At 36.1% G+C, this 24911-nt stretch overlaps 8 protein-coding genes and 9 pseudogenes across 17 annotated transcripts, besides 1 other annotated feature; 6 read left to right on the forward strand and 11 right to left on the reverse strand.

Annotated features, from left to right (window-relative positions):
- Nucleotides 1–19972: part of a mobile genetic element that runs on past the window's edge.
- On the reverse strand, nt 945–1500 carry TVAGG3_1044780 (uncharacterized protein; the record flags this gene model as incomplete). The annotated part of the gene is made up of 1 exon (XM_051255650.1): nt 945–1500. A coding segment is annotated over one exon (556 nt), but the record flags the coding sequence as incomplete, so codon positions are not given.
- On the forward strand, nt 1518–1919 carry TVAGG3_1044790 (uncharacterized protein; the record flags this gene model as incomplete). The annotated part of the gene is made up of 1 exon (XM_051255651.1): nt 1518–1919. The coding sequence occupies one exon, from the start codon at nt 1518–1520 to the stop codon at nt 1917–1919; it is 402 nt and encodes a 133-aa protein (XP_051081225.1).
- Nucleotides 2738–3360, forward strand: TVAGG3_1044800 (annotated as a pseudogene). Its single transcript has one exon. A coding segment is annotated over exon 1 (623 nt).
- TVAGG3_1044810 lies at nt 5056–5313 on the forward strand (annotated as a pseudogene). The gene has a single exon. A coding segment is annotated over exon 1 (258 nt).
- Nucleotides 5362–5824, reverse strand: TVAGG3_1044820 (annotated as a pseudogene). The gene has a single exon. A coding segment is annotated over exon 1 (463 nt).
- On the reverse strand, nt 6704–7092 carry TVAGG3_1044830 (annotated as a pseudogene). Its single transcript has one exon. A coding segment is annotated over exon 1 (389 nt).
- Nucleotides 7339–7680, forward strand: TVAGG3_1044840 (uncharacterized protein; the record flags this gene model as incomplete). Its single annotated transcript, XM_051255652.1, has 1 exon — nt 7339–7680. A coding segment is annotated over one exon (342 nt), but the record flags the coding sequence as incomplete, so codon positions are not given.
- Nucleotides 8800–9403, forward strand: TVAGG3_1044850 (annotated as a pseudogene). Its single transcript has one exon. A coding segment is annotated over exon 1 (604 nt).
- TVAGG3_1044860 (organellar and viral DNA polymerase type B) lies at nt 9424–9711 on the forward strand (the record flags this gene model as incomplete). The annotated part of the gene is made up of 1 exon (XM_051255653.1): nt 9424–9711. One exon carries the CDS (start codon nt 9424–9426, stop codon nt 9709–9711), a length of 288 nt encoding a protein of 95 aa, XP_051081227.1.
- TVAGG3_1044870 lies at nt 9833–10647 on the reverse strand (annotated as a pseudogene). The gene has a single exon. A coding segment is annotated over exon 1 (815 nt).
- TVAGG3_1044880 (uncharacterized protein) lies at nt 11147–11566 on the reverse strand (the record flags this gene model as incomplete). Its single annotated transcript, XM_051255654.1, has 1 exon — nt 11147–11566. One exon carries the CDS (start codon nt 11564–11566, stop codon nt 11147–11149), a length of 420 nt encoding a protein of 139 aa, XP_051081228.1.
- On the reverse strand, nt 11602–12835 carry TVAGG3_1044890 (annotated as a pseudogene). Its single transcript has one exon. A coding segment is annotated over exon 1 (1234 nt).
- TVAGG3_1044900 lies at nt 12865–13544 on the reverse strand (annotated as a pseudogene). Its single transcript has one exon. A coding segment is annotated over exon 1 (680 nt).
- TVAGG3_1044910 lies at nt 14580–16185 on the reverse strand (annotated as a pseudogene). Its single transcript has one exon. A coding segment is annotated over exon 1 (1606 nt).
- TVAGG3_1044920 (protein of unknown function, DUF4106 family) lies at nt 16218–19436 on the reverse strand (the record flags this gene model as incomplete). Its single annotated transcript, XM_051255655.1, has 1 exon — nt 16218–19436. The coding sequence occupies one exon, from the start codon at nt 19434–19436 to the stop codon at nt 16218–16220; it is 3219 nt and encodes a 1072-aa protein (XP_051081229.1).
- Nucleotides 19973–20354: 382 nt separating the features above from the next.
- TVAGG3_1044930 (armadillo (ARM) repeat-containing protein family) lies at nt 20355–22598 on the reverse strand (the record flags this gene model as incomplete). The annotated part of the gene is made up of 1 exon (XM_001584314.1): nt 20355–22598. The coding sequence occupies one exon, from the start codon at nt 22596–22598 to the stop codon at nt 20355–20357; it is 2244 nt and encodes a 747-aa protein (XP_001584364.1).
- A 603-nt stretch (nt 22599–23201) lies between these two features.
- On the reverse strand, nt 23202–24854 carry TVAGG3_1044940 (protein ubiquitination; the record flags this gene model as incomplete). The annotated part of the gene is made up of 1 exon (XM_001584315.1): nt 23547–24854. One exon carries the CDS (start codon nt 24852–24854, stop codon nt 23547–23549), a length of 1308 nt encoding a protein of 435 aa, XP_001584365.1.
- Nucleotides 24855–24911: the final 57 nt, after the last annotated feature.

Consider the following 24911-nt stretch of genomic DNA (forward strand, 5'->3'; position numbering starts at 1 on the left):
GTTAAATTCACTGCTCAAGATTTATATGATAAAAAAGCTGACAAAACATATGTTAACGATGAGTTAGATAAAAAAGCTGACAAAACAGAGCTTCAAACGTTAAAGACAGAAATACTTCAAACAGTATATCCTATAGGTTCTATTTATACGTCAATGAACTCTACCAGACCAGAAACAGTTCTGGTTTTGGAACTTGGACTCAAATAGTCGACAGGTTTTTGTATTGTGCAAACTCTTCAAAGGAAACAGGTGGAAGTAAAACGATTTCAGGTGAAAATTTACCTGCACACAGTCACTACATAGATTTAAGTACATCTCAAGCAGGTTGGCATAAGCATAGATTTTGGGATTGGTCAGGAATGAAAAAGGTAAAGGATATGATGTTAAAGACGACGTTCAGTTTGCTATAAATTGTTTACTGGGTGACACTCAGGGAGATGGAAACCATACACATCGCGTTTCAGGATATACACAACAACCGGGACAAAGTAAAGACTACATGCCACCTTACATGACAGTTTACGCATGGTATAGAATTGCTTAGTCGTCATTTTCAACTTCTTTAGCATATTCGTCAGGAGTTGTCTTATATTTGTTAGGAACTGTCTTTGAAAGTATACCACCTTGAACTTTGACAAGTTTGAAACGAGGTCTGACAATAGTAGTTTTATCTTCTGCTTGCAGTCTGTACATTTTGCCATGTTTGCCTAAAACTTCATAATATTCTCTTGTATACTTTCTTCTATTTTTACGAACACGAATGTGAGTACCTGTCGAGTTCCCATTGTTGTCATAGTCAATAGTATTTTCATATGGGTCGCGTTTAGGTATTTCTATTTTTACTTTGTCACCTTTCTTAAGTTTGAAGCCTGGCATTCTTTCTTGTTTGTCTCTTTTGACTAAACTATTAAATATATAGTCTTTCTCTAAGTCAGGGTTGTTTTTCATTTCTTCGGGGGAGTGGTTTCCCAAACCTTTTTGTTTACGGCTATTGTAAATATTTAAAACTTGTCTCATCTTTGCCATGGAGAAGTGTCTATATTTGTCGTCATATGACATTTCATTTGCTTCACCACCTTGTGGTTGATTTAAGTCTCTTAAGATTTTTATACAACTGTCAATGACACCAAGAGCAGAATGGTTTTGGTCGACAATGAAATATTGGTTTACATTTTTTGAACGCAGATAGTTTTTAATATCGTCTGATTTGAAAGAACTTTCACAGTCAGATGTCAGTTTTGTTGGATGGTATTTGTCAACGAATATTGTCAAAGCAGTTTTCACATCTAAAATATTTTTGGACTGTAATGGTATGGCTTCACAGTATCTTGTGTTTTGACCGACAAATATTAGCCAGTATGGTGGTCCATCTTCTCTATACCTCGGAATGTTTTCCAAGATATCCATAAACCAAGCATTTGGTGTTGAACTAAAGATTTTTATCATGAGTGCTTTCTTTGTCGCTTTAGAAACATAGGGGTCCTTGTTTGGATTCGTCATTTTTTAACCCATAAGAAATGGGTTTATTTGGCGCATTAGCAGGAGTTGCATCCAGATTTTTGCCCGCAGTGGGAACAATAGCCAGAGGTGTATTTGGAGTTGGAAGGAAGATTTTGAGTACATTAGGTATACTTAAAGAGAAAGCACAACCTATTATACAAACTGTACAGAAAGGTTGGGATGTAGCACGAGATGCAGCAAATCTTATTCCAAATCCTGAAACAAGAGGAAAAGTTCAAGGATGGATGGACAATGTAGGAAGACAAGCAGGAAACTATTATAACAAAGCAAATGACTACTATAACCAAGCAGGACACTATATGGACCAAGGTGAAAGATTCTTTAACAGAGGATATAACCATGCACAACAATGGGTAAACAATAACCAACCTCAACCGCCTCAAACGTGGGGAATGTAAAGTTTTTTACTGAGATGAAATGAACAATACAGCATTGAGACAAATGGGTTCAAGATGGATTTGTCGGCTTCCAGCAGTTACACAACCACGTGTTTGTCAAGTCCTTCCTATACCTCAGGAAGTTTTAGACCGACTTAAAAAACCTAAACAACCAGTTGAAAACAAACCAAACTAAAATTTTTACTGAGATGAAATGACCGAAGAAGTTGAAACGGTAGATTTGACACCACAAACAAAAAGTTCAGAACCATTGTCAAAACCTGTCAAAGAACTTACAGATGAAGAGAAAAATTCAATAATAGAAAGTGCCAGGTCTGGAAATACAAACCCTAACTACAAAGTCACTTTTCATAGAAATGGAACGGCTAGTATCTCAAAAAAGAAACAGACTCTCACAAATAAAATATTGAAGTCTGAAGGAGCTTTCGAGACAACAGATGGAAAAGTTTACTTCACTGACCAACAGTTCATTATAGAACATCTCATTGACTTAGAGTCGAAATATTCTAAACTTTACAACAAACACAAAAAGTTGAAAGGAAAACAAAAACAAATGGCATATGATATTTATGAAGATGTTGACGACACAACTGTTCCTGCAAGTGAGTAAAGTCAGAGGAACCGAAAAGTGACGAAAAACCGATAGAAGAAGAAAACCAAAAACTGAAGATAAACCAAAACCAAAGTTTAGTTTCCAAACTAAACCAAGTCAACCTTCATTAGCTGGTATGGGTTGGCGTCAAAGACTTATGGCAGCAGGCGGTTATGTAAAGTAAAAAAAAACATTTTTTATTTTTATAAAAATGCCCCCATATAGAATGGATAGAAAATCTGCTAGAATAAAAGCAGAGTTAGAAAGATATGGTTGGAAAGTTTCGAAGAATTTAAATATAGGAAGGGAAGACCCATAAAAGTCTATGACAAACTGGCTGGTCTTCGCTACGAGATGGACTTGGAAACAGCGCGCGCCAATTATCCAAACAGACTAGAGAGGTTAGAAGAAGAACGTCTTATGACATGCCTTTCGATGTTACTGAGCCTCAAGTTGAAGGACACGACGGCTTTGCCAGATTCTACTGGAAACATGACGAACAATTGCATCCTTTGAGAAGGAAAAAAGGAAAAGGTGAAGACGCACATGCTCCCATGGAAAGAACAAGATATGCATATGAAAAGTATCGTGAAGTTAGAAGTAAAATTACATCTGGTCGAACCTTTACAGTAAACTTTGACAAAGGAAAGAACAAAGAAGGCTTCATGGGTGTACTTGCTGCCATACAAGACGGAAATAAGAAAGGATACAATCTCAGACTAACCGTAACAGATTTGGACGGTCATATATACTATGCGCATGGCAATGTCACAACAGCCGCACAACTTCTTGACGCTTTCAAGACTACAAAGAGAGAACAAATGGTTGACTCCGACTCAGACATTTTGAATGCAATTGAAGGAATTGCAAGTGTCAAGTTCGAATGGTACCAACCTAACCCTCAAGCAGTCAGACAACATGCTGGATACTTCCCTTCAGAAATAAGTCTGACATTGACTTGACAAGGTATGGAATTTACAATTCAATTGAAACAATTGTCAACGAACCTTGCATTCTTACATGTCTCAGGAACTCTGGTCTTGTTCAGAAGAGAAATGAAGTATCTTGAGTCATGTGTGAAGACAAGGTACATCTCAGAGGTCAATTGGCAAAAATTGCACCGTTGGCAAATGTCAATATCCGAGTCAACATTCCGACTGAGAAAGGTTCTTCACATGACGACTATGTTGTTGACAAAGACTTACCATGGTTGAAGATTGTAATTGTCCACAACCACTTCATGTTGAACGAAAGTCTTACAAACCCATTGTTCGGAAAAGGCAAGTGCAACATTGTCAGAGCTGTTAAACATTCTTTTCGAGAAAGGTTTGTTGGAACCAATTCCAGATGACAAGCTGACAGAAACTTTTGTACCAAAAGACGAAACAAACTTTTCACTGTTAGCAAGACCAAAAGTTGTTCCAGACAAAGTTCTAGTACAAAAGAAGTACACAGTTCCAAAAGGAGTTGGATTGTTCGGATACCAACCTGAACCAGAAGAACTTCCAATGAGGTTGCAAGAACTTCAAGATGCTATAAACAAACTTCCATTGAGACATCCAATTGACGTCAAATTGTATTGGAGAGCATCTGAGTTAGGTCAGAAGGTTTTATATGAAACAGGTTGCTTCGACGATGTTTATGAGATAACAGGAGAAGTTTCTCAGAAGATAAGAGACTCACTTGAATTTCCACAAACTGGACCAATTGGTTGCGACAAGTTCGACTCAGATGAAAAGATATACTATGTCGACCTTAACGCTGCATACATGAGGTTTGTCCAATATATTCCGACTGGAATTCCAAACGAAGATGGTGAGTTCCCAGGAAGGAACTATACAGTTGGAAAAGTCATACAACAACTGTATGATATTAGGAAAGCTTCAAACCCCAAACTTGCAATGACACTCAAATTGCTTATGAATTCGACATGGGGGTATTCCATTAAAAAACCTCAAGAGATGAAGAGTAAACATTATGAGAAGGTCGACAACTTTGTTGAAAGGTTTTCTCCTTTTGTTTGAAATACGAATTACCGAAGGTGAAAGTGGCTTAGTAACCACATTAAAACCTATTGTCGAACATTGGTCTTACCCTCAGTTCGCAAAAGCAGTCCTTGACGAGTACAACAAATTCTTCTCCGAAGTCAAATCCAAAGTCAAGGTTTACTATGAGAACATCGACGCACTCATGACGAACGAAGAAGGCTATAACAAACTCATTGAAATGGGAATGGTCGGTGAAAAGATGGGTCAATTCAAATTGACAAAATTTTCACCGAAGTTCATGTCCTCTCCAAGCGTAAGTACTGGGGTGTTAAAGAAGACGGCACAGAAATAAAACATTGCATGAAATAAAAAATTTTTATATTCCTTCCTAGCTAATTTCCGTTTAATTCATGGTCGCCCTCGGAGTCTTTGAATCGGACAGGTCGAGTTACACCATTCTTGGTCTCAAACTCATAATAACCTGTTTGTCTGTATTTTTCGTCGACTATGCACGAGACACGAACATTGACCAAACGGACAAAAAGTGTCATTTCGGATGGTCCCGCAGCCAATCGCATTCGAGCACTTCGAAGAAGCCTTACGTTCCAAGGAGAGGGTGTCTGGTGCAAGGCAGAGGTCATGAGACTCTACGAGCAGTACATCCTCAATGCCTGGAGGACAAATCGTCCTTGGATTGGCAATTCTACCAACTCCTCTGGACGACCTCCTACGCAACTGGGATGACGAAAGAGTCCAATTCAGAGGTCAGGAACTAATTTGCAAATTACCTTAATTAACATACTTATCCAAATAAACACCTAAATTTACTTGGGGTTTCCCCCTAAAATAAAATTTTTTACTCTTAGAACCACTCGAGGTTCTCCTTACGTTGTTGAGCTTGTCACCGTCAATGTGTCTGACCCTCGTCTTCTTGTCTGGATTTGGAACCCATTGAATTGCGACAAGCTTGCCCATGGAGATTGAACCGCGATTCGAAGGTTAAGGTTCAAGTGTCCCAAGTTGTTGAGGACTGGGTAAGAACCTTGCCTGTCTCCTTGTTGCGGATTTGTATGGGTAGGGTTGGGAAATTTCGTAAGCGTCATCGGCAACAAGGGTTGCCCAAACTTCCTCTTCTTCGTGTTTCTCTTTCTTCCTCTTCTTCTTCGTGTTTCTCTTCTTCTTCTGTTTCTCTCCTCGAAAATTCCTTCTTCAATTTGGTACTCACGAATTACGGTGTTGGAGGTTCTGTCCTTTCCGAGTACCTTCCAGATGGCGTCTATCTCTTCGAAGAAACGGTAGATGAGTCTGGCAAGGTCTCGGTTCTCTCTCGCGTAAATGCGCAAGGTTTCCGCGAAATCGTTCAGGACTTTCTCATTGGAAGCATGGTTCGTGAGGACATTGGCTTTAAGTCCCTTCATCTCTTCCATAAGACTACTTTGGAGAGTCTTAACGGTGTTTGTCAGATGAGCTTTCAAATTCAAAATTTGAATTTGAACTGGGCGCTTGTCTGGCAACATTGAAAGGACATCTGCCATTGTGTTCGGCTTCGTGCTTGTTCGGACATCGAAAAAATGAAGTGGTTTGAGAATGACGGTTTTACTTCAAAAAGCTTGTTATGACGGTTAAGTCATACAACAAGTTTAAAATAATATCTTGTTCTTCTTCTGAACGTTTGTTGTCTCTTCCGATAAAAGTTTCGAACATGAGAACCAAAAAACGTTTTTTGAGATTGCGGAAGAGTTCAGGCAAACGTTCATATTCTGGATATGTTGGGAGCAGTTCAAAACATCTGAGCTGACTTTCGGACAAAATTGGACAATGTCAGAAAATTCATCTTTGGTCGGACTGCTTGAAGTAAGTCCCTTACATGTAAGTAGCTCTGGTAAAGTCTTCTCATTTCTGCTAACTTTTGGAGTATAGCTTCGTAGTTTAGAAGTTTTAATTTTAATTGTCTTATTCCACTCTTGACATCTAAACGGTAACTATCCATGAGGTCAAGAGTAGCTTTGGTAGCTTTAAGTGGAGCTATCTGTTCCTTGACTTGTGCAATTTTGGTTGCAATTGTGTTTGAGCTCCTTCAAGTTCGCCGTCTATGTCGTTCTCAACACCTTCAACCATAGCTTGAAACTCTTCATCGGTCCATTGAGATTGGTGTGGACGAATTTAACTTGCTTCATTCAAAAAATGAAAAAAAATGTTTTTACTCAAAACGTTAAGGTTGACTGAACTGGTTGGATGTCGCCTTCACAGGTTATGTAGAACGGCTGACCCGAGAAGTGAAGGAGAGACTGAATTGCCAATTTCATATGGGGTAGGGGGTTCTCCTTGTTTGGTATTTTTATCCAAGGACGTTTGTTTAGGAACTTAACAAGAGCTTCTCTTTTGGCGTCCTTTATGCCATCGTAGGCTGTCCCGTCTGTATTTGAATTGGAATTCCAGTCGAAGTCTCGAGCTGAAGTGTAGACCTTCCAGAAATAGTGGTGAACTTGACCTTGGGCTTCATTACCCTGCGCAAGTACTGCTTAACAACTTCATTTATCTCTATAAGGTAAATTGCCTCGTCAAATCCTTCTGGTATTCCGAGTCCTTCCATCCGACAGGAAAATATTTTCCCGACAACTGGAAAAAAATTTTCCCGACGACAGGAAGGACTCTTCCAGTTGTCCGTCCGTAAACCATTCAAATTTTCGAAAATTGAGAACTTTTGGTCGAACTTCAGAAAAAGTTTTTCCTTCCGACAGGAAATTTTTCCTTCCGACAGGAAAGTTTTTTCTTCCAACAGGAAAGTTTTCCTTCCGACAGGAAAGGTTTTTCCTTCCGACGGTTAAGCCACAAACAGATGTCCGACGTACCACCAACCGAGCCCATTCCCAAACCAGAGGAACCTAAAGCACCAGCCCCTGCACCTCAGCAACCTCAGTTCCAGCAAGTCCCTCCACCAAATTACTACCAATTTCCACCTCAAGGTTACTACCTACCACAAGGCTTCCCGAACTACCCTCCTCCTCAGCCTATGCCTTACTTCCCCAACCCTTGGATGTTTATGCAAAACCCTGCCCCACAATTCCAATCTCAATCCAAGAGAGACCAAGAGTTCGAGGAAGGTCTGAACCGCTTACGCAAAGAGTATGCTACTACCCCAATGGAAGAAGACAGGCTTTCAGTCTCTTCCCTCAAATCGACCGATTCGACTCGTACCACAGATTCGGTTCGTGACCGTGAAGACTACCTCAAGCAGTCTGAGAGACTCTTCATCCTACAACCATTTACAGTTGGAGCTCTCAAGAACATGCGCAATTACGAAGGTCAGACACCAGCTGGAGACCGTAAAACAGACGTACTCGCAAGAGCAGTCCAACTGGTCAAGACAAAGACGAGATAGTCGACTTCATTCTTGCAGCTTGCCCATACAAGTAAAAAAATAAACAATTACGAGTTAAACTTTTTATTCTTTCTTTTCTGAGTTGTTTAGAGCTGGTTTCTCTTGTAGGAACCTTTCGTACTCTTCCATGTCATGTAATTGCGAATTTGGTACGCAATTCCAGGTTCGTTGTTTTTGAACCTTACGTATGTAACGCTTCCATCCTCCTCAGGGAAGTAAGCTGCTAACATCTGACCAAGTTTTCTCGGTGACTCGGAGCTCATAAAAATGTCACTTTTTAAACGTTAAGTTTTTAGTCTTATTTTACCCTTTGTTTACCCTTTGTTTGTCAAGGTAGTATTGGAGTGCAATTTCTCCAAATTCTCTGTGTCGGAGTTCTTCAGCATTTTCCAAGGTGTACCTGGAGAACTCAAAGAAGTTGTCAAGAACATACTGCCATGCTGCTCTTCTGAGTTCGTCGGTATTTTGGAAGTGTTGCACCTTCGAGTCTTCGGACATGAAAAAATGACACTTTTTCTATTAAACCGTTTTGGCATTTCTCATGAGTGAGTATAGTTCTGCCGAACCATTGCTGGCAAAAGACAAAAATAGTTGCCTTAGTTGTCATTGCAATTGTACTCGTAATTGAATTCATTGTACTTCTCTTCACGTACATAAAACTCAGCAATGGTATTTGCTTTAAGAAGCTACCATCTTACTAAGACTAAACACTTACATTTTTCAAGCTTGACTTTTTACAATTTGAATTTTCATGAATTTTACACCAAAAATATAATTTATGTTAGAATGTTAGATCTAACATGTTTTCTAACACGTTTTCTAACATGGTCTAAAACTCTCGAAAATCATGAATTTTCCCGAAATAAAAAATAAAGTTGGTTTTTTTAAAAAAATATTTTTTATTTTTATTGTAAGAACATGTTAGCAACAACAGCACCAAACTCGTTAGTCATGAACCCAACTTCAATGTTAGTAGAGATGAAAAGCTTCATTCCTTCTTCATATACTTTCGAAACAAAAATCCAGAAGATAAAGCAAGAACTTTTAACAAGTAATTTAGACTGTAGTGCGAAAGATGAAACAAATGAACAGTATCTTTATGAAATGCAGGACATTATTGACCATTTACCCAAATTGCCTGAAATCCAACAACAAAAACTAACCATTCCCGAATTTGACGAAATAGAAGTCAAAGCAACTGACTCAGTAGAAATAAAGAAGTTCATACGAAAGGTAAATTATGAATTCCTGGTTTTCATTGCAACCATAAGGTTATGGACAAAGATTGCGACATGGTATATAAGAACATCTCTGACCTTTACAAATCCGAAGAATTTAAGACCTACGACAACTTTGTTTCATTAGTTGCAAAATGTGTTTGGGAAATAAGAGATAAAGATAGTAGGGGTAAGGTATGGAACGAACAATAAAACCCGCTATGTTCGAGATGAAGAAAACCATTGACGCCTTAGTTGTTTTAGCAGGTAAGGTTTCAGAATATAACGCAAAAATAACCCACAATGTTCTAAATGTAAAGCAGCAATGAGGAAATATAACTACTCCGTCAAAGAGATAGAACGTATGCGAAACGACTATGCAGATTTAAAGAAAGAAGCAGAGAAACCAGCAGAAGATAAAATGGACATGTTGACATTTCTAAACAAAAACTATCCAACAGCTGACGATTTCCTTCTATCTGACGTCAAGAAGAAGTATAAAGAAACTTTCGGTATCGTTAAAACATTCGATGTACTAAAAGAAGAAATTGAAGCCACGAAATTGTTTAGAGTCATGAACCATCGCAACATATACCATGTAAAACGCTTGTAAATAGTTATGTTAGAAAACATGTTAGAAAACATGTTAGATCTAACATTCTAACATAAACATTATTTTTGCTGACTTTTTACAATTTGAACTTTGTTCGCGTAGATGTGAATTCTGAAAGAAGTATGAGGGTCTTGTATGACTTTGTACTTCTCCCATAGTTCATGTCTGTCAAACTTACCTGCCATGGACTCTTTCATAAGTTCCATGAAATCGTCTTCGGACAATCCAGGGAAAAGTATGATGTCAGTAAGTATTCTCTTTACATCCTTACTTAAACTCTTGGCTGTCTGTACACAAATGACAACTGAGATGTTAAAGTGTCTGAGCTTCTTAAGAATTCGACACATGTCTTGTTCTCTATTCTTTAACAAAGGATGAGAAGCAAAGTCATCTAAGATAAGAAGACATCTATGAGGGTAAGTCTTCCAATCGTAAGATTGCAATTTCTTCGAAATGTATTCTATCTCTTTCTGTTTGTTTCTGAAGTGTTTCTTCTCTAATATTCTCTGCATTTCCTCATTTGGGTCTTTAAACCTCGAATTTATATACTCATTTATAGCATTGTACTTCAAAACTCTTCTTTGGTACTTCTTTATCCAATCTAACAACTCAGTATCTTTTATACATACTAACTTAGACTTCTTTATAATATCTTTGAACGAATTGACGGTTTGGTCAAATTGACCAGAAGTACTACAAATAACAACTAACTCATAGAATGGGTTCTTCTCATCTAGTTCTTGTTGTTGTGCAGCCATTTTAAGATAAGTGAAAGTCTTACCCGACCCAGGTGGTGCAATTAGACCTGTTATACCATTCTGAGCAAATAAGAACTTGTCATGTATGGGTTTTATCTGAGCATTTTCCAACTTCCTCTTGTTCTTGTTTAAAACATTCTCAAATTTTTGTCAATGTCAGCAAACTTTTTTCTAACATATTTTTAGAAAAATTAAAATTTTTATCTTTTGAAAATGTCTAGCGATTTCGCTATCTATATTCGAGACAAACTTTTCGACAGCAAAACATCTGTAGACCATAAAATCTTACATAGTGTAAACAAGAAAGGGGAATTTGTTCTAAAGTTCTGTTTCTGGGAATATGACAAGAACCATAAAACATTAAGCAGAGAAGTCTTTAAGTTTGTCAATGACAGACTTGTTGACAGAGATGACGCCGATTGGAAAGCTGAAGTCCAACAAAAGTTTAGAATGCAAAGAAGACACATGCGCTGTTCTTGAAGATGAAATAGAAAACAGAATAGAAGAGCTATTAAAGGACAAAGACCTTTTACAAAAATATGGTTCTGAGAAGTTTGACATAACTCCACCAGAGAAGAAGAAGAAGAGAGAAAAGAAAGAAAAGAAAGTAGAAGAAGAGAAGAAAGAACCTGAACCAGAGAAAAAGAAATTTGACATGTAAAAATAAAATTTTATTTTTAGAACATTTCTGGGTCAATGTCAATGTTCTCTTCCTCTTTAGGAGCAAACACTGGTTTAGACTCTAAAATCTTTTTACCCAATTTACCTTGAACTTCAACTATCTTAGACTCATAATATTCATAGTCGTCTGCTTTCTTTGGTTCATAAGGTATAACAAGTTTGTATGCTTTGCCTTCTTCGAGTTTTGAGAACTTTCTGTCAAAATTTTCTTTGACTGTCAACATACCGTCAATGTCTAAGTCTTCAAATTTCGCACCATTTTTAGTCACAATAGCAAACTTAACTGGTTCGATGTTCCAAACTTTGTCAAATGTAGACTTTTCAAAATGGTAGAAGTAAACATTCAAATATGCGAATGGGTCTAGTTCTTCTTTGACTTCTGTCATGTACTTGTTTACTGAGATGAATTTTGCCATCTTTTCTATCGGATAAAAAAATATTTTTTTAAAATTTACTCAGAAAAATTTTTCTTTGTATATACGCCGTTCTGAACATCTAAAAGATTTTTGACATTTGCCAAGAATGTTCGTTTAGACGCTGTCATATAACCATACTCTTGGCAATATTGTTTATACGAGTCGTACAAAGACCTTTCATCTAAACACTCAAAGTTAGTCTCATCTATAAACAGTTCATAAACACTCTTGTTTGCTTCTAACAATGTTTGTCTTTCTTCGGTATGTGGAATTTGTCTTGGATTGAACTTTGAAATATCTAATGTCATGAAATATGAGAACAAGTGGTTGTAAAAGTCAGATGTCAAAGTTTCTGACAAAGCGTCAAAATATTCTGTATCTTGCATATGAGAATCTGACGTTCTGACAACTACATATCTTCTGTCAGAACTTTCTAACTTCATCGGAACAACATTGTTTGAAACCATGACGAAGTTTGCAACATTTTCACAAACTCTTTGGTCTTTATATTTTCTTTCAACAACTCCAACTTTGTCTGTTATAAGACTCTTCAAAGCATCTGAGTTTAAAACTTTTGTTGTATCTATACTTTGAAGTTCGTTACATACTATAAGTTTCATATTCTCTATTGAAGAGTTAAATTTACCGCAGATGTTTTCTATGTTTGTCATATTCGGGTTCGAATAGCCCTCTAACAGTTTGCATAAGATATCTGTAAAGAATGTGTTCTTACCAGTTCCTTGTTTTCCAATTATAATGAGAGCAGTTTCATTTTTAGCACTTGGATGTTGTAAGATGTTTGCAAACCAACATAAGATATACTCATAGACTCTTTCGTTTCCATTGCATATAATTTCTTTGACATGGTCTAACCAAGCTTCTATAACATTTTCTTTCCATTCTACTTGTTCATATTTATATCCAGTGAAGATAGAATAGAAGTTTGGAGAAGGTGTATAAAACTTTATACCTCGAACTGAAAAATCTTCTAACTTTGACAATAAGATATCCCAAGCATCTAACATCTTCATGCCAACTTGTACGACTTTTATTTTCTTAAGTTTCTGTTACATTCTTGTTCTGAAACTATGGTTGCTCTTGGTTTGTTAAAGACAACATCCCATTCTTTCATAACATAACATTCTGGGCAGAGTCGACATAAATGACTAAACGTTTCAAATTCTCGACTGCTTTGTTATAGTCTCTAAATGGACACATATTTCTGAAGGCTTGGAAGTCATAAAAATCTGAAACATCTATTCTGTACATTTTTATAAAAATAAAAAAAAATATTTTTTTTATTCTTGACTTTGTTGTTGCATTTGTTGCATTTGTTGTTCTTGAGCTATTTGTTGTTGAAGTTGTTCTTGTAGTACAATACTTTCACCAGTTGCATCTTCCAATTCGAAACTTTCTGCCGTCATTGACAAATACATAGGACATAAAAGTTTTACAGGAACAAAGTTTGCGTCAACTAAGGTTAAGTTTATGTTTGCTAAAGTGTTTGAGTTTACTAAAGCTGAAAACTCTGCATTCGAATGAACAATAGGCAAACCAGCAGAGAAAGTGTTGTTTATACGCATGAGTATCTTTTGGTCATAGTAGTTTCTGTCAACATTCGAATAGCACTTTGAACCTAAGTTTGAAACAATATATAAAATAGGTGTACTTAAAGTCAATGGAACAGACATTCCTTGTATGACACCTTTTCCTGTTATAGGAAACTGTTGGTAGTAAAAACCAGATATAAGTTTTGTATTATAGCTCATATTGTTTATAGTAAACTCAGTCGGACATCCAAACATAATGAAACCTGCTCTAGTTGCAGCACATGTTACATCCGTCCTTAAAGTATTAAATAAGTCAACAAAACCTGTTGGTGGTATATCTGAGTAAGTATCTTCAAAGAAGTATTTTTACCATTCACAACAACAAAGTCTTCTGGTGTCAAAAGAGCAAAACAGGCTTTAGTCGTCATCGTGTTTAAGGTCAGTTTACAATATCGTCCTTGAGGACTTTGTAAGTTTGTTGTTATAGAATTATATGACTCAGGGTTTTTAGTCGTAATAGTATAAACCACTATGTCTTCTGCCATTTACTTAGCAAACAAACTTTAATGAAATGTTGTGGTCGTCAAATATTTTTATGACGTCTGGGAAACTATATTTTAAGTTCAACGTTTCACCTCCTTTCATAACGTATATCTTGTCAATGACATTATATGAAACACCACAGCAACTAACGTCGGGTTCTATTTCTTTGATGTTTATATCGTCTGCCTCTGTCAAAAGTTTCAATAGTTCTTTCAAAACTTCATGAGGTGCGATGACATATGAGTTCACTTTTACAGGGTTGTGCTCAACCAAGTTTAACATTATACCCAAAGCTTGACAAATCTTCTCCTGAGTTTTAAGTTTGTCTTTAAGTTGTTGGTAGTCATTTCGAATATCTGCAACAGAACTTAAGTCTCTGCTAACTTCAGGGTATGTTGGTTGTTCTTTTACAGGAACTATTGTTATACCATCTTGGTCTTCGTATGGTTTCCCCACTTCAACATCTCTTTCTTTGACATTGACAACAACACTTTGACTGTTTGTTTGAGTTGGTGAATTTAACTTCACATCTGCCACCGCCATTAAACCTTTTGAAACACTTACGCTTCTATTTTTCGGAAATGACATTTTACTTAGAATAAAAAGATGGACGTATTTGAGTATCTCTTCGAATTGAAGCAAAACAAAGTTTACACACACAAACAATACAAGTTCATTGACAGAATAGTTCTTTACACAAACAATGGAAAATGTTATAGAATAGCAGTCTTTGCTGAACCTAAATATTTTCATAAAGCAAAGAAAGTTGGTATAACTGAAATGGTGAAAGTTCTTGAAGCAGACAAAAATATAACAACAAAACTTACAGATATTTCTAAAGGTAAGTTTTATAATACAATTTTATGTCAAAACTGGCGTACTGTCAATATTTGACGGAGAGAAGTCAGTTCAAGAACAACTTACTGACCTGCTGCCAAAAATCTGCTCGATGGAAGCTGTCGTTATGCCAATCTGAGGAGCCCCAGCAGGTTTCATCGAACGAATCTTCAAAAAGAGCATCTTCCGTGAAAAGTGCTATTGGTTTTGTAAACTTCTTTGCTTTCAATTCATCTGGACCGTCTCTGTCACCAGTATATTGTATTTGTACAGTACCAACAGTTGAAATACCACCCATAAAGTCTTCTGAGTCAGCAAATGGAATGCCAAGCCAAAAGTTTGAACGGTCTCCATTTGTATATTGAGTTTTTTGACCTCCTGTATGAGTCCATACTTTCACATATGGCATAATAGAACTTTGCATTTCAGGGTTAATGGTTGTTGTGAAGTTGTTGTTAAAGTTCATAGCATCTAATGTCAAGTTGTATGACCTCATATCCTCAACTGTAGAATATTCTTCTCTTGGATAATATTTGCCATCTATGTTTATATGATATTTAATACCAGGGTTGTAGAAACAAGAATAGTCATTTATAGTTCGTCTGAACAGTACAAACATAGTATCTGCATGTTTCATTGCAGTTGTTAAGGCAATATCTGTTCTTGCACCTGGGTCAGCACTTTGGTTTCCAACTTCACCTGCAAAGTCTTTGACAGATATTTGGTGTATAGGGAACATAAGTGGAACTGCAATATATTTGGCAGCTAAAGCATTTGAAATATCTGGGTCCAACATATAGACTGCAAGTCTGCTTTCTATTCTCTTGCATTCAAATTTTTCGCATGTGAACTTAACTGGGTCCCAAGCAGTTCCAGCAGCATTGAAATAGTAGTTTACTTCAGTGTTGAAGTTTGAGAAACCAAAGTCTAAGTCAACTTTGTCTTTGCAAAAGTCACAGAACTTGGCTCCACCAGTTCCAGCTACAGCAATGCTGAATGGGTCTTGCGTTGGTGCAATGACTAAGTTATTTTTGCTTGGAGTAAGTTCGATAGAAATTTTTCCTGCCCAGTTTGGCAAGTATCTTAAAAACCTGAAGATGAGGAAAGATGACAAAGGAACTCTAAGTTTCAATTTTACTTTGGTTACTGCTGCTGCAGTTTGTCCAGAAAGGTCAACATAAACTCCTGGAACGTTAGGGTCAAGTCTTCTTATTTTCTCAATAGTTGCATACTGGTCTGTTTGTTCTCTAGCTTGTGGTTGTACTGAGTTTCTCAAAGCGAACCATTCATAGTTTGCCCATGTTACTGTTTGAACTAAGTCAGAGTTAGAATATATCTTATATCCATGAAAACTTCTGGAGCATATTGGTATCCGACATAGAAAATTCCATTGCAACCTTTCTTGTCAGACAACTTGGCAGAAGGTTTTATTTCAATGTCTTGTTCTACGTATAAGAAAGAGTTGTCAATAGAAATTATATGAAACCTGTCGCAAGCAATATCTACTGTTGTTGAAGAACCTTCTCCAAACTCACCTACGTTTCCATAAGAAACAGCAGTTGTATATTCGTAAGTTCCAGGAACTATTTCTGACCTTCTAATGGCATTGTCGCATTCGTTATACCATTCGGAAACATTTCCATTCATAGCATCCAAAACTGTTGGCGTTATATTCTGAGCGGCGTACATTTCATATGAGTAAAAATATAGAATAGTTGGATTTATATGTCATAATAGAACCCACGTGGACCAAGCTTTACTTTCTTCCTGACTGAGTTTTTAACTCTTCTTTTTCCTTCATTGCCCTCTGCTTGAAGTTGTTGCATCTTTGCATTATGTTCATCTAGTATGTTGTAAATTTCCCATGTCCTTTTTGCCTTTGGGCTCTGGTCGCCCATCTCAGGTAACCTATATCCTAGAAAGATTTTGTCATAGTTTGTATTTGAGTCGTCGCTTATTGTTTGCATGACTCTGTCCTGAGTTTCTGGTTCAAGCTCTTCAAACAGTGCCTGTCCATATGGAATATGCTCGTTTCCAAATATATGTTTTTGTAGCCATTCTGGTTTTCTTTCCATGTTACCAACAATATCTTTTGTGAATGGGAAAGCTTTTACCCAATCTTTCAGTCTTGCGTCGTTTATTTCTGTAGTTGGTTTTATTTTGTCAAGGAACATGTTTTTCAATACTAACATTTCATTTGGTACTGTCCATTTGAGTTTTCTTAAATATTCATCCCTTCTCATTTCATTGTCTGCAAAGTAAGTTTTTATGACATTTTGTAAACTTTCGTTTGCAAGGTCATGTACAATAGGTTCTCTTCCTTCGCCCTCCCTAACTTTCTTTCTAAACTCTTCACCAAATATACCATCTCTATGGTTCTGTGTAGTTCTTTGAGATAAATGTTTTAGAACGTCAGGTGTTATATTTCCATCAGCCATGTTCATTTCATACTGGTCCAAAATATCTGCATGTTTCATATCTTTCAATGGCATTAAAGCCGCGCTGAAAATACCAGCTATATCTGGTTCACCATTGACTTCCATTGCGTCTACAACTTCTTGGAATTGTGGTTGTAAGTTTATGAACCACCTATCTGGATTAGCTTTATGACCCCATCTCATTGTAGTTCCATCGTCTGCAGAAACAAAAGTAGGTTTGTTTCCATCTTGGTTAGGTTCTGAATGAACTTTAAACAATGTTTCATTTCTATATGTTTTCTTGAAATTTAACCTTTTATTTTCACCGAGTTCATCCGAAGATTGAACGTTAAATGCTCGTAAGTAAAAAGGGTTGTTGTATTTGTGTACATTTTTTTTCAGTTCTTCCATTCTATGCTGGATATTTTCATCTGATGTTGGAGTCTTTTGTATGTCGGCAAACATTTTTCGATATTCTTCTACTATGTCAGCCGAATTTTTTTTAGACTCTTGGAAATATTCCATATTCTCCGCATACTCTTGTTGAGGGTCAAGATTTTTCGGCTGTTCCAAATCTTCATCTAGTTCTGTGAAGTTAGTTTCCAAAGGAAGGACTTGTTCGTTTCCTTCAGGCTCTTCTAGCTGTTGTTGCTGAACTATTTCTTCCATGTCTGGTTGTATCTGAACTTCTTCCTGTGGAGTTTCTTGTACCTCATCTGCTGGCATTTCATATATTCCGAGACCGTTTTCAACAATTTCCCTATCTACGTCATCGGCATTCATAAGCTTTTGTTCTTTCGTTCCGTCTCTATTTTTTACGCGTTTCATGACGAAAGTTGAATTGTCATTTAGCTCTGACATCAAATATCTCGGAGTAAATTCATCCATGTCATTTGGATGATATGCTATTAAATCATATCCCTTAGCGAGCTTGTATTTTCCAGGTTTGAGATTATATCCGTTTTGGTGCTGAGCCATAAAGCTAAATAGGTTCGGGTCAGTATTTCCATCCTTGAACTTTCCAATAGCTTCTTTATATCTGTCACTAAAGTCAATACTATCTGGGAAACCACACTCTTCTTTAAGCATTTTTAAGAATTCTTGGTTTCCTTGTTCTCTACTTCTTTTATGTCCTTGCTCTGTTTGTGGTTGTTGTGCTGGTTGTGGAGGTGGTTGTTGTGCAGGGTTTTGAACTGTTGGTTGTTGTGTTGGTTGTTGTTGTTGTTGTTGTTGTTGTGCAGGGTTTTGAACTGTTGGTTTTGGTGCATGCCTGTGTCTGTGTCCATGTGACGATGTAAATGTTCTAGGTAGTCCTGGTGCAGGTGCTTCTCTTGGAGGGTTTGGTGGTATATAAGTTCCACCAGCTGGCACATATGTTCCATCTGCAGCGTAATGTCCTACCTGACTTTTCGTTTTTAAGAAAGCATTTACTAGGTCTGTTTTGGTCTGTTGTAACTCTTTTTCTTGACTTTTCACAACAGTTGCTCTAACGGCGTCATAGGCACTTTGAACTGCCTGTCTCGTTGCTGCATCTGTTATTTTCGTCATATTTTGTGCTACTTCTTTTAACTCTTTGTCGAAACCTTCAGACTTCAGTTTCTTTCCAGATGAGAAGTCGTTCACTTGTTTCACCTTACTATGAAGAGCTTCGAAGGCGTTCTTAAAGTCAGCATTTGTTAAAGCTTCATTTGAACTGTCTTCATCCGCTTGTATTTTTGTCCTTATTGACCCTATAAGCTGGGCTGCTTTAGCGTTGGCTTGGGCATCTAACCAGTCATTGTTAGCTTTTATATATTCTGCGCTTTTCATTGCCTTTTGCATGGCTGCGTCGTTATTTTTACTTTCTTGTGCTAAGTTTTCATACTGTACGGTTTGGTTTTGCAACTGTAAAAGTTTTTCTGCCTTTACAGTTGCTTCAACTTCTTTTTTATACTCATCGCTATCCATATATGTCTTCAGGGCTTTTTGTTTTATTTCTTCATCTTTCAGTACTTTATATTGAGTAGTATGGTTTTTCAAATTTATGACATCTTGTTCCATTTTTGCTACTTCTGCTGCTTTTTCTGACACTTTTTTCGCATATTCCTCTGTACTTAGTTCTTTCAGTTGTTCTTCTTTCTTCTTTTTCTCTACGTTTAACTCATTGAGTTTCTTTGTGTGTCTGTCATATTCTAGTTTCTTTTCGTTTTCACTTATTTGCTTCTGTATGTCTATGTTTGACTTTTTGACATCTGTTATTTGATTTTTGAGTGAACTCAAATTCATTTGACTTTGAGGGTTATAGGCTGTTCCGTCTGCAGCTCCACCATAGCCTGCCATTTTCGCTAAAAGTGCCGCTCTTAAACCTCCACTCTGTGCACCAAGAACTCGGTTTAAAAGCATAGGATTGCTTGACATTTGTTGCAACATAGTGGGGTCATTCAGCATTTGTTGTTGCAACTGTTGTTGTGGTGTCAGTTTTACTATTGGATGTTTCAATGCTCTCTTCCTCTTACGTATATTCTTACGTAGCTTACGTGGCATTTTAAGTGAAGTTAAAAAGCGGTTTTTGACAGATGTTTATATGACACTTTTTGTTCAGCACAAAAAACTACTCGGTCAACGTGTTGTCAGTTTGGTCATTTACACTCATTACGAAGAAGTCTTGACAAAACATTTTACGAAGAAGTCTTGACAAAACATTTACGAAGAAATCTTGACAAAACATTTACGAAGAAGTCTTGACAAAACATTTACGAAGAAGTCTTGACAAAACATTTACGAAGAAGTCTTGACAAAACATTTACGAAGAAGAAGTCTTGACAAAACATTTACGAAGAAGAAGTCTTGACAAAACATTTACGATGAAATCATGACAAAACATGAAAACATATATAATTTGTGAAAAGCTCCTGGAAGACCCGTATATATAAGAACTTCATTTATGTGGGCTAGAGGGCGCAACGCGCCTGGAAGCTCACCCCAAGAAAAAAAAAACTTCATTATATCAATCATCCTCAGGGCTAGAAGGCACGAAGTGCCTGGAAGCCCCACTACCTTTTTTTTTTTTTTTTTTTTTTTTTATTCAGCCTTTTGAGAAATCTTAAACATTGAAATATGAGATGTTCTATATAAGGTCGCCAAAAAAGTGCGGAAATTAAAAACCGCAGTTTGAGTACTTTCTGAGAGTCTGTTCGTCAGAAAGTATACATTTGTAAACTTTCTGACACTCAAAAAATTTTTGTCCTTTCAAAGTTTTTGACAATGTCAAAAAGTATACATCGAGGTTCTCAATTTTCCTCTCAAACGGCGGTTTTTTAAAAACACTCAATTTTTCATCGACCTTACATATGAAAAAATTGAATAAATTCTGTTATATTATGTATTTAAGCATTGAAATATGAGATGTTCTATATACATATAATACAAACAAAGTTTATTTTATAAAATTAAATGATAATTTCAATAAAAAAATTCAAGTGACATTCTTGCCATTCTCCTTACTTCTTGATTAGCATCATTTGTTAATGTTTCACATACTTTCTTCAGGTTTATATCATCAGGAACCTTTTTTGCCACAATTCCGATACAAGATGCGACACGAATTCTGCTTTTGTCCTGTTTTCTCTTTGATTCTGCAATGAGCATTGCACTTGCACGGCTTGTGTTCATGCAATCTACAAGAGCATCAAAACAGTCACAGGCAATGGCAGATATGAATTGTCGACCAGCGCTGACTATTTTTAAGAGGGAAGTTCCCGCGGTTTCACCTACCGAGGCACAATCGATTCTTGGGTCTTTTATCATGATAAGGAGAAGAGAAAGAGCGTTCTTGGCAAGAGCCGTTCGTAAGCTGAGCCCACATTCTGCAAGAGTTGTAACTACATCGCGAGCTGTGTCGTTTAATTTATCTGCGAAATCATCAAGTCGAGTCTGGAATTCAAGAATGGCGTCATTTTGGTCTGACCATTCTTCGCTGTGTAATTTTTCAATAAGATCTTCGAACCGTTTTGCACCAAATGAGGAAGATGAAATCTTCGAACTCGAATTTTGGCGTTTTGCTGGATTCTTGGCACCAAATGAGCTTCGTGATGGAATTGTCTGATCGCCAACTGTAACTGTTGCTGATTTTGAGAACTTTTGCTCCTTTTTTGGAGATTTGTGAACTTCCTTTGGGATTTCGCTTGGAGTTTCTTCGACAATAATTGGTTCTGGGACTGGTTCGTTGTTTAAAACGATCTGTGGAGTCGAATCTGTACTTAATGTGTTGCGGGCTCTGATTGAACGGCTCAAAGCTAGTCTTTCCTGCTGATATTTATTGGATTTATCCTTGTGCTTATGGTAGGAGTGCACAGGTTGGACAATTAAGTCATTATCTTCAATTGGAGTTTCATCTTTTGGCGGATTTTCGTTTTCAAACGATGGGATGACGCCAATATTAATAGGAACTGTTTTTGCGAAGTCATTATGCCCAATATCAAAGCTTTTCTCCTTATCTGATTTAATAATTATCGGCTCTTTAATATATTCTGGTTCTGGGAGCTTGGCTGGAGGCTGGATACGATTTTCATCTGGATTAGTCATCTCTGACATCATGTTTGGCTCAACGGACCTTGATAAAAAAGGTTTTGAAGTTTTTTCTGTAAATTTCGTAGCTGAAAATGGAGGAGGTCGTTTTTGTGTCTTCAGAATTTCAGGACTAAGTAATTTCGGAATTTCTCGTTTTGGAGATTTTGGAATTTCCATGATTTTTGGAGGAACTTCCTCTGTTATTGTTTCCGGTATATGAGAATCGTTTTTATTATCATTTGGCTCTTGAAAAGTGCCAAGTTTTACAGATTGAAATTCAAAACCTTCAGGAGGGATTTCTACGGTATCATCAGCACCTGCTAGTGCAATATCTTTTGGATCTACATGTGATGTACTCGCTCTATTGAATTTTGGCCTATTTAATGTTAATCTTCCGTTCATTGTCAAAAATCCATCTTTTGTTGATACAACTGACCGTCTTTTTACGTCTACTGGTGTATTTTTCCCTTTTTCCATCGCAGAAATTGACTCTGGTTTAAATTGAGAGATTATATTGTTCGCCGTCGTTGGATCTCTAAAAGATAAGCTATCGAGAAACTTTGCTGCAGCTAGCTGAAGCTGAATGTGAGGTGATCCCAAAGAATTATCGAGATAAAATGTAAATTGTGTCATTAATGCTGAAGGAACAACGTTGTATTGGATTAAATACTCGATATACTCAAGTGCTTGTAGAGATACTTGCAATGTCGCGTTGTTTAAGTTCCTAACCATTTCAGCAAGTACTGCAGTTGGAGATAACGATTTTAATAATTGAGTTAGAATCTCGTTACCGAATTGGCGTACGAATTTTCGTGTATCTGAATATAAAGAGAGGGCTGTTTGGACTAATTTATGGACGTAAAGTGTTGTGTTCTGATCAAGATTTGAAATAAGAGTTTTTACCATAATATATACATTTTGAACAACTTTCATATTGGGATCTTTCGTCAATGGCTTGATGATTTCGAGAAATTCATCAACATTTATGATGTCAGTCGGAGTTGTTTGAATTGTTGTAATTAAATTAGATGTGATCGATTCTCTGACATGATAATCTGGTGACATGATCTGCTCGTACATTGATGGCGTAATGAATCCGCAGAGGATGTCCCCAGACCCTTTGCCATTCATTGCCATTTTTTTCAATAATCAAAGTCACCTTTTTGTCACGTTTTTGCGTAGGTTTGGAAATTTTGATTGAAAAAAAAATCGTTTGCAATTCAAAATTGAAAGAAAAAAAATTATTTGCACTTTCCCTGACAGTAAATATAAAAAAAGAATTTTACAGAGGTGTGGGTGTTTATTCTTAAATAAAGATAGTTTATTATAAGTAGTTTCTTCCATTCTACTGGAAAATATAGTTAAATTTTTGAAATTGGCAGGGATTCCAAAAATCAATTGGAAATTTCGCCTTTACTCTTCGTTTTTGGCGTTGGGGGTATAACAGTGGGACATGGAGAAGCCTTACTTCTTCTTGATGGCTTCGAAAATTCATTTACTGGGTAGGTATGAGACGCATTCCATTGGTCATGGTCTTACTTTTGAGAAGTTTATTTTTTTTACACCTCTGAAAATTTACACTTTTCCGACGTTTTGTCAGGGGCGCGAAGCGACCCAAAAAATGTCGGAAAAGTGTAATTCTCAGGTATATGATTATTTTTGCTTTTAATGCCGAATAGCATTTGAATCAAAAATAATCGTATGCCCGAGAATTCTTTTTTTATTATCATTTACTGTCGTGAAAGGTGCAATAATCTTTATTTCAATTTTGAAGTTCAAACGATTAAAGAAATTATTTGCGAATAATTTTTTAAATTACTCGTGATGAAGTAGGATCTTAATCTTATCAGGCACATCCAAAATAATAAGATTTGCCACCAAAAATAGACACATCAGCTTTAATTATATTTGATTTCTGAAACACATCACTTTATAAGTATAAATCAAAAATAATTTATATATTTTCAAGGAAAGAAAGGAAGAGTTTTTGAATGCACACCATTTTTCTCTCAAACGATGTTTTTTTTTATTTTATTTTATTTTATTTTATTTTTTTTGTCGACTTTAATATCTGATGTAAGAACATTATTTTTTTGCACCATGTGAAGTAAGAAGTTCAAAGAGTTCTTTACTTTTTATTGATTCTGCTATATAAAGTGCTGTTCTTCCCCTTTCATTGATATTCGCACCATGTGAAATAAGAACTTCTGCAATTTCTTTATAATTTTTACAAGCTGCAATATGAAGTGCGGTGTCTCCTAATACATTTTTTTCATTGATTTTCGCACCATGTGAAATAAGAAGTTCAAGGAGTTCTTTACTTTTATAACATACTGAATAATAAAGTGCTGTTCTTCCAATTCGATCCCTTACATTGATATTCGCACCATGTGAAATAAGAACTTCTGCAATTTCTTTATAATTATAATGTGCTGCAAAATGAAGTGCTGTTCTTCTAATTTGATCCTTTTTATTGATATTCGCACCATGTGAAAGTAAATATTCTAAAAGAGATGGAATATTAAACATCACTGAATAAACAAAGCATTTATCAATATCATTAGTTTGATCAAAATAAACTAAAAAAGAATCAAGATTTTTATATTTTCCGCAATATTCTAAATCGATCTTAATATTGTACTCATTCATCAAGAATGTAACAAAATCAATGTTGTGTGAAATAATTGCATATTCCATGCAAGTATAATCTGGTTTTTGATATTTCAAACATTCACTCATGATCTCTTGATTTCCTCCTAAAAATGAAAATTCCAGACATGTTTCAGTTATTTCTGAGTTAAATTTCGTTCTTAATAACTTGAAACAATCAACTGCTCCATGGTAACAACATAATTCAAGTAATGAATATAATTTACCATTATAATCTGGATAAAATTCGCTATAAAATTTTTGATTTTTATCAAAACCTTCCATTTCTGTGAAAGCAATGAATCTTTCTTTGTCATTATTCATAATTGTCCTATAAATTGTATTTTCTGTATGAATATCGAGATTTCCTATAATTTTTTTTTCAAAATCATCAGACTTGTCTAATTTAATTCCATATTCTTTATAAAACAGGAAGTTTGAAATAGTTGTGATCTTGTTGACCTCTTTGATATGATATTCATCAGATATGAGTTTGGCAAGAAGTAAATATGACTTTGTATAGCGATTATTATACGGAATGATATTTAAAATGTCTTTTATAATATTTTGTGGTGGATGTTTATTTGAATCAATCAATTCTGTTTTGATCATTTTGAAAATTGACATTAATTCTTCTTCTGTTTCTGTTTTCAACTGATACAATGCAATATATGAATCGATATAGTAGTTGTAGATACTCCGCAATTTGTTGTATTTGTGTGGATAAGCGTCTTGATCAGACATTAAAAATTTTTTAAAAAGGACATATTTGCGTTTTACCATATAAAATACACCTTAATT

This window comes from Trichomonas vaginalis, chromosome I (assembly GCF_026262505.1).
Source record: "Trichomonas vaginalis G3 chromosome I, whole genome shotgun sequence".
NCBI lineage: Eukaryota > Parabasalia > Trichomonadida > Trichomonadidae > Trichomonas > Trichomonas vaginalis.